This window comes from Salmo trutta, chromosome 20 (genome assembly GCF_901001165.1).
Source record: "Salmo trutta chromosome 20, fSalTru1.1, whole genome shotgun sequence".
Classification (NCBI taxonomy): Eukaryota; Metazoa; Chordata; class Actinopteri; order Salmoniformes; family Salmonidae; genus Salmo; species Salmo trutta.
In genome coordinates, this window is record NC_042976.1 from 19,996,937 (window position 1) to 20,011,984 (window position 15,048).

A 15,048-nucleotide genomic window follows, 5' to 3' on the forward strand; every position below is an offset into this window, starting at 1 on the left:
AACCACATAGTTAGAGGAATCAACCCTGAAGGCCTACATAGAGGAATCAACCCTGAAGGACTATATAGTTAGAGGAATCAACCCTGAAGCACTATATAATTAGAGGAATCAACCTTGAAAGACTATGTAGTTAGAGGAATCAACCCTGAAGGACAATATAGTTAGAGGAATCAATCCTGAAGGAACACATAGTTAGAGGAATCAACCCTGAAGAACTACATAGTTAGAGGAATCAACTCTGAAGAACTACATAGTTAGAGGAATCAAACCTGAAGAACTACATAGAGGAATCAACCCTGAAGAACCACATAGTTAGAGGAATCAACCCTGAAGAACTACATAGAGGAATCCATCCTGAAGGACTACATAGTTAGAGGAATCAAACCTGAAGGACCACATAGTTAGAGGAATCAACCCTGAAGAACTACATAGTTAGAGGAATCAACCCTGAAGAACTACATAGAGGAATCAGCCCTGAAGGACTACAGTTAGAGGAATCCATCCTGAAGGACTATATAGTTAGAGGAATCAACCCTGAAGGACTACATAGTTAGAGGAATCATAATGCTAATGTTATGTCACGGTTTGCCTTGCTTTGGTCTCTTCCAGGATACACACACACAGGAACACAACACAGATGCATGCACAAACAGAGTCATCATCGTGCTGCAGAGAAAGCAACACATGATCAAGACATGATTTGAATTCTGATTATTCCCCACACACAGACTGACTGACCCCTTGATACATACGTACTAGATGTTGAATTGAAGTCTGTGCCCAGTGGGGTATGACTAAGAAGGCCAGGCAACACACACGTGGCTCGCACAGACACAGATTTTCTGTTCACAAGTGCATTTATTTATATCGCGATTAGCTTCAAAAGGCGAAGGAAGAAAACAGTCTGAGGGTTATAGTAAAAATTGGGATGGCAGATTGGGCAACACTTTAGCCACACCTCCGATAGAGAAAAGAAGCAGAAAGAAAATCATAAGTGAAAACAGACCCTTCCCTTCTCTTCCACAGCCCAGTATGTATCAATTACATCTGGATAGAGACATTTGTACATGAAACCACCTCTTTAATATGTGAGCTGAGCTTACACCCCCAGGGCCAGTACTTGAAAAACATCTCAGAGCAGGAGTGTTGATCTAGGATCAGTTTTTCCTTTTAGATCAACACTCCTACTCTGAGACACTTTTTAAATATGGGCTCTGGGGTGTAAGCTCAGCTCAGAATCCTAATCGAAGTGCTTTGAAACTGAAAGGTAGATCGAGAGGCATTTTGTGTGAGCTCACAATCTTAAATGGTATACTTTGAAACTGAAAGGCAGATCAAGCAGAGGGTTTAAAACTAGTGGCATTATTGTTTAGCTGCATCTCAGTAAGTCAGCTCTCTAATCTCTAACACAAGTGTTACTTTGTCTAACTGTGAGATCATTACATGAACACAAGATTGTGTCCCCTCAAAATAGAATGGCCATGTTCGAGATCATCATCAAATCCATTATATATTGTGGGTAAATTGTGACTGACTGATTTATAGTGCAATGTGATTTGCAATGCAATGCATGTCAAAACAAGCCAAATAGCTAGTCTTTTGAGATTGAGGTGGCAGGCACTACGAGTGAGACTTCACTGCTTCTGCAGGGTTTTCATGCCCTGTTACATTCCCATATACTCTGGTATTCATGCCAGATTGGTTCTGGGTAGTAGATGCCATACAGGCCAGCCAACCAATTAGTTCAAAGATATTTAATTCTCAACATCTCAATAGTAAAGTTTGATGAATACAAGCACCCAATCCACCCTGTCTAAACTAAAGTAGGTCAACATTAATTTCCAAGTATTTTCCCCCAATTCCCTTTAATTTCCAATGCCAATAAATTGACCACCTCAGACATTCATCAGAGCCTTCTGGTCTAGCAGGGGAGTTATAGTGAGGAAGAGCTAGAAGGAACTTCTGGTCCAGATCAACACAGACATGTTATAGTGAGGAAGAACTAGAAGGAACTTCTGGTCCAGATCAACACAGACATGTTATAGTGAGGAAGAGCTAGAAGGAACTTCTGGTCCAGATCAACACAGACATGTTATAGTGAGGAAGAGCGAGAAGGAACTTCTGGTCCAGATCAACACAGACATGTTATAGTGAGGAAGAACTAGAAGGAACTTCTGGTCCAGATCAACACAGACATGTTATAGTGAGGAAGAGCTAGAAGGAACTTCTGGTCCAGATCAACACAGACATGTTATAGTGAGGAAGAACTAGAAGGAACTTCTGGTCCAGATCAACACAGGCATGTTATAGTGAGGAAGAGCTAGAAGGAACTTCTGGTCCAGATCAACACAGACATGTTATAGTGAGGAAGAACTAGAAGGAACTTCTGGTCCAGATCAACACAGACATGTTATAGTGAGGAAGAGCTAGAAGGAACTTCTGGTCCAGATCAACACAGACATGTTATAGTGAGGAAGAACTAGAAGGAACTTCTGGTCCAGATCAACACAGACATGTTATAGTGAGGAAGAACTAGAAGGAACTTCTGGTCCAGATCAACACAGACATGTTATAGTGAGGAAGAGCTAGAAGGAACTTCTGGTCCAGATCAACACAGACATGTTATAGTGAGGAAGAGCTAGAAGGAACTTCTGGTCCAGATCAACACAGACATGTTATAGTGAGGAAGAGCGAGAAGGAACTTCTGGTCCAGATCAACACAGACATGTTATAGTGAGGAAGAGCTAGAAGGAACTTCTGGTCCAGATCAACACAGACATGTTATAGTGAGGAAGAGCTAGAAGGAACTTCTGGTCCAGATCAACACAGACATGTTATAGTGAGGAAGAGCTAGAAGGAACTTCTGGTCCAGATCAACACAGACATGTTATAGTGAGGAAGAGCTAGAAGGAACTTCTGGTCCAGATCAACACAGACATGTTATAGTGAGGAAGAACTAGAAGGAACTTCTGGTCCAGATCAACACAGACATGTTATAGTGAGGAAGAGCTAGAAGGAACTTCTGGTCCAGATCAACACAGACATGTTATAGTGAGGAAGAGCGAGAAGGAACTTCTGGTCCAGATCAACACAGACATGTTATAGTGAGGAAGAACTAGAAGGAACTTCTGGTCCAGATCAACACAGACATGTTATAGTGAGGAAGAGCTAGAAGGAACTTCTGGTCCAGATCAACACAGACATGTTATAGTGAGGAAGAGCTAGAAGGAACTTCTGGTCCAGATCAACACAGACATGTTATAGTGAGGAAGAACTAGAAGGAACTTCCGGTCCAGATCAACACAGAACTGATGGAGCAAAAACAACAAGAAAGACCTCTACTGAGCAGTCTCTGGATTAGTGTGTTCCATGACACTCTTTCCACACACACACTTACATATATAAACACTCACAAAGACTAAGGCCAGCACACACTAGAGGTCGACCGATTATGCTTTTTCAACGCCGATACCGATTATTGGAGGACCAAAACGCCGCTACCGATTAATCGGCCGATATCTTTGTTTATTTATTTGTAATAATGACAATTACAACAATACTGAATGAACACTTATTTTAACTTAATATAATACATCAATAAAATCAATTTAGCTTCAAATAAATAATGAAACATGTTCAATTTGGTTTAAATAATGCAAAAACAAAGTGTTGGAGAAGAAAGTAAAAGTGCAATATGTGCCATGTAAGAAAGCTAACGTTTAAGTTCCTTGCTCAGAACATGAGAACATATGAAAGCTGGTGGTTCCTTTTAACATGAGTCTTCAATATTCCCAGTTAAGAAGTTTTAGGTTGTAGTTATTATAGGAATTATATGACTATTTCTCTCTATACGATTTGTATTTCATATACCTTTGACTATTGGATAGGCACTTTAGTATTGCCAGTGTAACAGTATAGCTTCCATCCCTCTCCTAGCTCCTACCTGGGCTCGAACCAGGAACACATCGACAACAGCCACCCTCGAAGCAGCGTTACCCATGCAGAGCAAGGGGAAAAACTACTCCAAGTCTCAGAGCGAGTGAAGATTGAAACGCTATTAGCGCGCACCCGGCTAACTAGCTATCCATTTCACATCGGTTACACCAGCCTAATCTTGAGAGTTGATAGGCTTGAAGTCATAAACAGCGCAATGCATTGCGAAGGGATGCTGGCAAATGCACGAAAGTGCTGTTTGAATGAACGCTTACGAGCCTGCTGCTGTCTACCATCGCTCAGTCAGACTGCTCTATCAAATCATAGACTTAATTATAACATAATAACACACAGAAATATGAGCCTTAAGTAATTAATATGGTCGAATCCGGAAACTATCATCTCGAAAACAAAACGTTTTTTCTGTCAGTGAAATATGAAACCGTTCCGTATTTTATCTAACAGGTGGCATCCCTAAGTCTAAATATTCCTGTTACATTGCACAACCTTCAATGTTATGTCATAATTACGTAAAATTCTGGCAAATTAGTTCGCAACGAGCCAGGCGGCCCAAACTGTTGCATATACCCTGACTCTGCGTGCAATGAACGCAAAATGACACAATTTTTCGCAAATGCGCTTTTGTTAAATCATCCCCGTTTGGCGAAGTCGGCTGTCTTTGTTAGGAAGAAATAGTCTTCACAGTTCGCAACGAGCCAGGCTGCCCAAACTGCTGCATATACCCTGACTCTGTTTGCAAGAGAAGTGACACATTTTCCCTAGTTAAAATAAATGCATGTTAGCAGGCAATATTAACTAAATATGCAGGTTTAAAAATATATACTTGTGTATTGATTTTAAGAAAGGCATTGATGTTTATGGTTGGAGCAACGTGTACCTAAGCGATTATATGCAACGCAGGACAGGCTAAATAAACTAGTAATATCATCAACCATGTGTAGTTAACTAGTGATTATGATTGATTGATTGTTTTTTATAAGATAAGTTTCATGCCAGCTAGCAACTTACCTTGGCTTCTTAATGCATTTGCGTAACAGGCAGGCTCCTCGTGGAGTGCAATGTAAAGCAGGTGGTTAGAGCGTTGGACTAGTTAACTGTAAGTTTGCAAGATTGAATCCCCGAGCTGACAAGGTAAAAATCTGTCGTTCTGCCCCTGAACAAGGCAGTTAACCCACCGTTCCTAGGCCGTCATTGAAAATAAGAATGTGTTCTTAACTGACTTGCCTAGTTAAATAAAGGTCTAAAAAAATATATATATATATTTTTTTAATCGGCCAAATCAGCGTAAAAAAATACCGATTACCGATTGTTATGAAAACTTGAAATCGGCCCTAATTAATCGTCCATTCCGATTAATCGGTCGACCTCTCAGACACGTACGCACGCACACACACACACACTGGGCTGACATGCTGAAGACAGTAACGTTATACTGCAGCCTGCATCTGCTCTTGATATACATTACTGTTGCCAAGCAACATGATGACAGTGTTAGTCAACGCTGAAGGAGACCATACTGTAGACAGAAAGCCAGACTAACTACTACTACCAGGTATTCCTGCTTCATACTTCCATTACTATCAGACAAACTAGCATGTATCCTTACGCCATACTTCCATTACTATCAGACAAACTAGCATGTATCCATACGCCATACTTCCATTACTATCAGACAAACTAGCATGTATCCATACGCCATACTTCCATTGCTATCAGACAAACTAGCATGTATCCATACGCCATACTTCCATTACTATCAGACAAACTAGCATGTATCCATACGCCATACTTCCATTACTATCAGACAAACTAGCATGTATCCATACGCCATACTTCCATTACTATCAGACAAACTAGCATGTATCCATACGCCATACTTCCATTACTATCAGACAAACTAGCATGTATCCATACGCCATACTTCCATTAATATCACTCTGTTGTGAAGGGGCTTCTAGCACTAAAATATAAACAAGGAATACTAGCTACATCTCTCCCATCTCAGAGAACAAAGATAGAAACTTGAGGAGTGTGTGTGTCCCACCCCTCTACTAATTTAAATCCTTCAGGGGGAATAAGAAGAGATGACAGAAGCCATATGGGAGGTTGAAATGGAGCACGATGCATGAATATTTAATAAGTCATATTAATCTAGCTCTGAGACAATGGTGACTTACTGCCATAAAGTTCTACCTTCTAAATCACCACACAGTGCACTTAAAAAAGTATAATGCTGCCCTGCTGTCTACCACAACAGACCTTGGTCATCTATCTATCAGCCGCAATTGACAGAGCTTAATTTGCCTAGCGGTCTATAGCATATGGTCAGCAATTCCTCTGGGGTATGTTGGTGATTGATAGGCTATATTTGAGGGCTGTTGTAGAGCACACAAGCACAAAAAAATCATCAGAAAAGCACTAGCCATTGCAATAACAACAATCAAATGTGTTGGCTATACAGCACAAACAGATCTGGGCCAAAGATAAAGAACAGCCTTGCTGAAGGGGTTCACAACACAAAGCCAAATATAATACTGACTGAAGCAAAATAAAAAGCATTATCTCTCTATCTCTATCAATTTGTATGCCACCCAACCACCAACATAAAAAGCATTGGTTTGTGAAGGAACGTAAATTCAATTCTGGTCATAATCTGTCCCTCTGGGAGGTGAAGGCGGATAGGATTCTGCTGCTCAGAGATACAACATTATTAGTAGAGAGAGAGTGAGGGGGGAGAAAGAGAGGGAGAGATGTGGAGAGAGAGAGAGAGAGAGAGAGAGAGAGAGGAGCGAGAAGGGGGGGTAGAGAGAGAGAAGGAGAAAGTGAGATAGAGACAAGACACTCACCTCAAAGCCTAGTCTGTCCTTCTCCTTCCAGAAGCAGAAATGAGTGACCTTCTTGTCCCAGAATTCATCAGGCTTCACCACACACACCAGGGACACCTCTGCTGGAATCACATTCTACAGAAAATGGGATGATATCAAAATTAAATGGTATTTCTTTAGCAAAATGGTATAGGCTTTGGGTGGTTTATTGGACACAGAAATAAACAGATAGGTTTATGTTATGTTAACATACAGTTACTGATGGTTTATAATAAGTATGTAAGCAGACTTTCAAATTGAATGACACTGGTGCACTCTTTATCTAAAAAAAAGGTGTTATCTAGAACATAAAACGGTTCTTTGGCTGTCCCCAAAGGAGAACCCTTTGAAGAACCATTTTACCCATGTAAAAACCCTTTCCACAGAGGGTTCTACATGGAACCCAAAATAGTTCTTTCTACCTGGAACCAAAAAGGGTTCTCCTATGGGGGCAGCCGAAGAACCCTTTGGAACCCTTTTTTCTAAGAGTGTACAAATATATAAATACATATAGTATATATAACCCTGTAGTGCATCACAGTTTTCATGAAATCCTGCAGGAATTTCCCCAGACAGTGACAGGCAGATTAGTGTGTCAGACAGAATGTACATTTCATCCTATCTATTTTGGTCCTGTTTCTGCAGAGGTCTATAGATAGCAGGGGACTGTATAGCCAATCTGCAGCGACAAAACCAGGTCAGGGCAGACAGGGCAGAATGCAGACTGGGTTGAAATAGTATTTGAAATCTTTAAAATACCTTGAGCGTTTGCTCTCGCCTGCCTAGCCTGCCAGTTTTGGGACTCTACTATTGGTTCATTAAGCAAAGGAAGCTCAACCAGGCACAGCTAAAATATTAGAAATCATTTCAAATAGTATTTGAAACCATGTCCGGGGCAGGCAGACTGCAGACTACAGCAGAGACAAACAGAGCTCAGTCTGTCTGCTGACATAGACCACACTGCAAAGTGGATGGAGGTCAGAGACTGGGTCCTGTTCATTAGGCATCAAATGGACAACATTGACTGAAACAGGAGGGACAAGCTGGACTTGTCCAATACGAAATGCACATTTTTAGTTGTCAAATGTTTGGCTAGTTTGCCCTAATGAGCCCAAACCAGAGCCTGGACTTCAGGGGAAAACATTGTTTAAAGGCATAATTAGGCAGATGGAGAAATTACACAGCCCAGTCAGGAGATCGATTAGACTACTCTTCTTCAAACGTAATCAGCTTAGATTCCCTTTTGTCTTAATTACTTTTCACTTGACTGCTGGGGATGGATTTGATCTGAGATGTCTATTTCTTTTATTATTTGATTTTATTTGTCAGGGACCATGCATAATGCATATTGCACCATATTTAACTACATAGCTCATCACTGTAATGTTTTATGGCACAGACAGAATGCAACATCTGGGTTGGGACCACCATACTATTTCTCCTCCAAGGCTCTTTGTCACGTTCTGATTGGCAGAGAGCTGTTAATGTGGTGGAGGTAGGCCGAGATGGTTCCCCTGTGGCAACTTCATGTCCATGTCTGTCTGCTTCTCACTCAGACATCTGCTCCTCTATTGTATACTGTGCTAATTAATCATTAGCCTTTTACTGCAATGGGATAAATCAGGGTCACACAGAGTGCTTCTTGGTAGTCTTAAACAAATCTACTTTGAAACAAAAGTATACATCTTACACATGGTTAAGGACTTAAAAAAAAGACACCTGTACCATGTCAGATATAGAGTTGACATTTATTCCATTTTGAGTTTGTATCGCAATACTATACTTTATATACATCACAGAAGACTGAAATATAACAAAACTGCTTGACATAGAAACACCAGGTTTTCTGCATTTAAAAACATATATGTTTATGAATTATAAAATTATGAAAAATATTAATAACGTTCCACCCATGGGGCCGCTAGGTCATTTGACTGCAGGAAATGGCTACATCGTTACAATCGTGAATATTCACAGGGATAATTAAAGATAAAGAGTCATGGGTTTTAAAGGGTTAAATCTACTGAACATTGTTAAATAGGCCATTGGGAACAGAACACATCATCATGTGAAAGTATTTTTATATCCTCACTCTAGGGCTGGGCGTTATATCGAATTAATTTGAATTAATGTCTTAGCGTGATGTTCCAAATGCCTGTATCATTTTTTTGTGCCATTTGTCTTTTTGGCCTCGTCTCCTTCACTCCATCTGTGCTGTGTGCACCTTCCCACTCACACACAGACACCAAGCCCCTCCCCCTGCCACTCAGAACAACCACGATGAAAGATTAGAGCTCTGCTCCCCGACCCGAGCTCGACATTATACATTGGGTTGGGAAGGGTAGGGTCTGTTTTTCATCTATAACTAGGATACGGCCAGGGCTCGGGTATCACTACATTGATCACTAACATTTTGAAGCTGAACCATTTGCTCGTGCTCTGCTGCACAGTACAGTCATATCTGACTAAGATCATAACATGATGTCAGAAGTGCTTCAACCTCGCCAAATATAAAATAGGAGAGATTATTTCACAGAAAATAATAATGTTCCTTGAGTTTAGAGCGGAAAAAAGTAGCTAACAGCTCACTGCTCTCTCATGTCTCATCCTTGAGCAGAGCAGCCTAAGCCGAGCCGTTGCTATAGATACTCAGACTCAGAGCGCCATGACCTGCCTGCTCACAGGCAGAAAGTGACAGAATGAGAGGAGCAGCTAATGGATTTACTAATAGAGGAGGTTATTTTGGGTTTCGGGCTGGGCCTTAAGTTTAGTAGATGCAATCGGACCTGGGTAGGGTAGGGTCTGAATGTCGCAGGCCTGGGTAGGGTAGGGCCTGAATGTCGCAGGCCTGGGTAGGACTCGGGCTTAAAAATCATGCCAGTGCAGGGCTCTACTAAAAGATCACTTCTTCCTCTCTGACCATAAGCAGTTCCAACTCTCTATTTGCATTTGATGTTTGGTCCAACAGAATCGGTCATATGGACACCGGAACACATTTAGATATTATTTTACTGTAATAGACAAGAACTTAACTTTTTTAACGATATCCTTTTTATGTTTCAACTCCCCAAATGTAAAACAAAGCAGACCATACTAAAATAGGAGTATCAATGAACATGATTTTGGGAAATGTATGCTTAGTTTCTGCTAACAGCATTTCCGGTACCAGTTTCCGGTAACATGACGTATGCTAGCAGCATTTTAGCCACAGACTGTTATGTGCTAGCAGCTGTCTAGTCTGTGTTTAAAAATGTGCAATGAGGATAAAAAGTCACATTTATATAAGGAATTGGCAACGCGTTCTCATTCTGAGAAATAAGCATCTTCTTATCCAGGTAGCCCACTTGATTTCAACATCTAAACAAAGTGAGCAGGCTATGTTGTTTAAACAGTTGGAGACAGACAGGAGGATGTATTCATAACAGTTCAACTGTTCTACCTTGTTTGCAAGCAAATACATCCAAGGTGGCTAGACTTGAAATATAAAGATTAGCTGGCTACTCACTAGCACGTGGGCTTGTGCTAGAGAGATTATTTATGAGACCTGTGTTAAATTTCTATAATGCCTGCTACTCAGTGGCGGTTCTAGCTTGTATGGCTCCCTGGGCGAACACCCCTTTCAACGCACCCCAACAGACTCAATATATCACAAAAGATACAAAATATCAGCATCATATAGACATCTTTTTAGTAGCTACATACCTTTATCTTTTGCGCATTTCACCTCTTCTTCTTTCATATTTTTCCTAAACTGATGGCTTGGACCTTTTCTTAGCAATTTGTGTTGATTTGGCACTCGAGCATCAATACATTACCCATCCCCCAACACTGTCAACCAAGAGTCAAGACTAAACCAATTCACCTTGGTGGTGTGCAGACTGGTTTTATATTATTCTTAACGATTTCACACAAACCAGAAAAAAATGCAACAATATGTCTGTGAAACTATATATTCACAGTATTATGAATGAATTGTGGTTTATTTGGTAGCATTTCATAGCGTGACTGATATTAGAACTGTACAAAGTTAGAGGTGCGCTATTTGATAGATCCCCCCGTCCCCCTACCTCGGGCTTCCAGTGGGGAGACCTGAGGTCAACCTACCCCCGCCTCCCCTACCTCGGGCTTCCAGTGGGGAGACCTGTGGTCAACCTACCCCCGCTCCCCCTACCTCGGGCTTCCAGTGGGAAGACCTGAGGTCAACCTACCCCCCCCTACCTCGGGCTTCCAGTGGGGAGACCTGAGGTCAACCTACCCCCGCCTCCCCTACCTCGGGCTTCCAGTGGGGAGACCTGTGGTCAACCTACCCCCGCTCCCCCTACCTCGGGCTTCCAGTGGGAAGACCTGAGGTCAACCTACCCCCCCCCTACCTCGGGCTTCCAGTGGGGAGACCTGAGGTCAACATACCCCCGCTCCCCCTACCTCGGGCTTCCAGTGGGGAGACCTGAGGTCAACATACCCCCGCTCCCCCTACCTCGGGCTTCCAGTGGGAAGACCTGAGGTCAACCTACCCCCGCCCCCCCTACCTCGGGCTTCCAGTGGGAAGACCTGAGGTCAACCTACCCCCACCCCCTTCCCATCTCGTACTTCTGAGTGGGAGGCCTTCCCAGGCAGTAGTCTGCCTAGCTCACAAACTAGAATCAGGGCGCCCACTCCAAGGTTAATTGACCCACAGTCCCACACGGTGACATGATATCATTGACGTGCAAATAAGTGATAGAAAACCGATCGCACAAATGTCCCCATTTCCCAAAAAATTGTGCGGGCGCCCCGTGCTGCCCTGGGCGACTGCCCATGTCGCCCATACGTAAATCCACTACTGCTGCTACCAGAAGAAGGTCCTTATTAGTGGATGTGCATTGTGCATGGTTCTGGTTAAATTTGTTCAAAATAAATCATGTTCATAGACAGATGTGAAAGCCAGATTAGTGATTATTGCAAAGAAAAGCAGGTTAAACTATTTTGATAAAATAATTAAATGATTAGTGGTAGTGGAAGGCTTATATTTAGCCTAGATATAATTTTACAAGCACTGAATTCATTTGATTATTCCTGAGTGTTTGAAATGCAGTATATTGCTCTTTAATTGTGCAACAAAGCTTATTTAGATTTTATTTTTGATCTATATATATCGTGAATCGCCCATTAATTTGAAAAAAATCTAGATATGATTTTTAGGCCATATCGACCAACCTTACCACACCCTCACCTACAGACAGTATTTTTTGTACAACAAAGCATGGCATTGGAATCATCTTCCTATCTAGCCTGGGTGTGTGTGTGATCAAGAATCTGTTATAGCAGACGGCTATAATCTCCTGACTGTTTCTATGCAGAGTAGAACACAGACAGTAGCGACTGACTGACTGCAATAAACTCCATGTCTTTGCCCTATATGAGTCATCATTCTGTCAAATTGTAGATGATTTTATTAGTATTCACTCTATATGACTGTAATGCATTCCACTATACATTCCAAAGGCAGTAGTTAGACAGGCGTTCTTCTATTTGATACACAGAAATATGGACTTCTCGTCTCGCTGCAGTGTGGGGGTAAACTGGTTTTATCCTTAAAGGAACACATCTGCGCTGATTATCAGTTCCTACCTGCAACATGAACACTTTCTTCTATCAGTTCCTACCTGCAACATGAGCACCACCGTCTTCACTATGTTCCACTGAGACTTCCGTCCATCCACGATGACTGTGAAGCCTCTTGCTTTACACTTATCACTGAAGAGAGGAGAAAAGATAGGAGAAAAAAATGGTGATTATGTCTACCTGTAATAATGTGTGCTCTTGCTCCATGAATCTGACACAAGGGATCCCAATCTGGCCCTTAAATAAGACAGTATCATATATGCAGATGAAGCAAGCATGCCTACAGCAATTGAATCCAGAACCTTGGTGCCACGCTCTTAACAACTGAGCCACAGAGGACCATAAAGCCAAGGTAAATACTGAACAGAAAGTGTGTGCTCATCATGCAGAAGACATAAGCTTACATAGCATGATCCTTCTTAGCATATTATTTTGGTCATCTCTCCTACAGACTAATGTAGCAGAACTAGCTCAATCCAAATAAAATGCTGAGAGGCCAATGAGTGTACAATATTGTTGCTATACAAGTGCTTTTTCAAAGGCAATGGAGACACCTATCAGCCACCTATCCTTAACTCAATGTACAGTATACTGAACAAAAAAATAAATGCAACATGCATCAATTTCAAAGATTTTACTGAGTTACAGTTCATATGAAGAAATCAGTCAATTGAAATAAATGAATTAGGCCCTAATTTATGGATTTCACATGACTGGGAATACAGATATGTATCTGTTGGTCACAGATACCTGAAAAAAATGGGCCTAACAATGGGCCTCAGGATCTCATCACGTTATTTTTGTGAATTCAAATTGCTATTGATAAAACGCAATTGTGTTCGTTGTCTGTAGATTATGCCTGCGAATACCATCACCCCACTGTCCCCATGGGACACTCTGTTCACAACGTAGACATCAGAAAACCGCTAGCCAACACGACGCCATCCACGTGGTCTGCGGTTCTGGGGTTGGTTGAACCTACTGCCAAATTCTCTAAAACCACTTGGGAGGTGATTTATTGAAGAGAAATTAACATGAAATTCTCTGGTGGACATTCCTGCAGGCGGGCATGCCAATTGCATGCATCCCCAAAACGTGAGACATCTGTGACATTGTGTTGTGTGACAAAACTGCACATTATAGAGTGGCCTTTTATTGTCCTCAGCATATCGTGCTGTTTAATCAGCTTCTTGATATGCCAAACCTGTCAGGTGAATGGATAATCTTGGCAAAGGAAAATGCCCACTAACAGGGATGTAAACACATTTGAGCACAACATTTGAGAGAAACAAGCTTTTTGTGCATATGCAACATTTCTGGGATCTTTTATTTCAGCTCATGAAACATGGGACCACCACTTTATACAGTGGTGTAAAGTACTTAAGTAAAAATACTTGAAAGTACTACTTAAGTAGTTTTTAGGGGGCATGGATGCTGGCCTAGGCAGAGTTGTAAAGAAAAAGCCATATCTCAGACATGCCAAAAAAAAGAAAAGATTAAGATGGGCAAAAGAACACAGACACTGGACAGAGGAACTCTGCTTAAAAGGCCAGCATCCCGGAGTTGCCTCTTCACTGTTGACGTTGAGACTGGTGTTTTGCAGACACTATTTAATACAAATGTAATACAAAACATTTTAAACCTACATGGAAATTGCATAGGAGGAACTACCATGTGGGTACAAAATGTAAAATTACATAGAGTAATTAAAAAATATTTTGACGGAGAAGAAATGACTCCTTGTAAATTATAAGAAAGGAAGATGTTCTTAACCAAAAACTTTTGTTTTGTGTGTTGTTTTTTGTTTCCTGAGTGTGTGTGTATTGACAAGAGATTTATATTATGGACTCTAATTTTGGTAATAAGTGTTGTCAACAGTGATATTTGAAGCGTGACACTGGTATAAGACATTAGGTATTCTGTATTCTCCAGTAGTAAATTGGAAGACGCTTCAGTATTAGTTCTAATACAAGGTATCAGGTGCCGTGACCAATTAAAAGGTACAAATACCGTATCTACTCACTGTGGAAGTGGGTATCACAACCTTGAAAAATTGTTAAAATGAACATATATTAGAGCCGTGAGTGAGGAAATCTAGACACTCTCGACACTGTTGAGAGGCGCAAAAATAACCACCATTGAAATGTCATCTGTTGTTTCTAACACTCCTGTAAAAGTAGGAATAGAAAAGGTAAACTATAACAAAGCCATAAAGGCACAAAAAAAAGCGCAAGAGCATTCTACCAATTCGGCATGAATATGAAAAAAATCTAATCATGGATAAAATTGGGAAGCATTTCCCTGCTGACGGAAAAATTCTAATCTAATAAATAATTCAGTGATGCTATTGTGAGTTGGCACAATGACATATAAGAAAAATCAAAAGCTCAATACACCAGCGTTTTGATGTTAGCATGCTATAAACAAAAAAGCAAAACCGATAAAACCAAAAATATTACATGTACTCAGCAGAATCGCACTAACCGTACCGTTAGTGACGCAAATTGAGTATTTAGTATACTTATTGGTCATAGTAGTATGCCAAATGTTCCCGGATGTCGTACTACATTCGGCAAAATACGAAGTATACAAGCAGTGGACACTTTTAGGACCCATAATACAATCCTTC

The 15,048-nt window shown here is 41.1% G+C and overlaps 1 protein-coding gene across 3 annotated transcripts in view; it reads right to left on the minus strand.

Annotated features, from left to right (window-relative positions):
* The window catches only part of LOC115155655 (SEC14 domain and spectrin repeat-containing protein 1), a 70,012-nt gene that overhangs the window by 32,841 nt on the left and 22,123 nt on the right, over window positions 1–15,048 (minus strand). For all 3 annotated transcript variants that reach the window (XM_029702505.1, XM_029702503.1, XM_029702504.1), the window contains exons 5-6: window positions 12,461–12,551; window positions 6,801–6,914 (exon numbers count right to left, since the gene is read on the minus strand). In XM_029702505.1, the coding sequence (XP_029558365.1) occupies window positions 6,801–6,914; window positions 12,461–12,551 (205 nt within the window). The remainder of the gene's footprint in view (window positions 1–6,800; window positions 6,915–12,460; window positions 12,552–15,048) is intronic.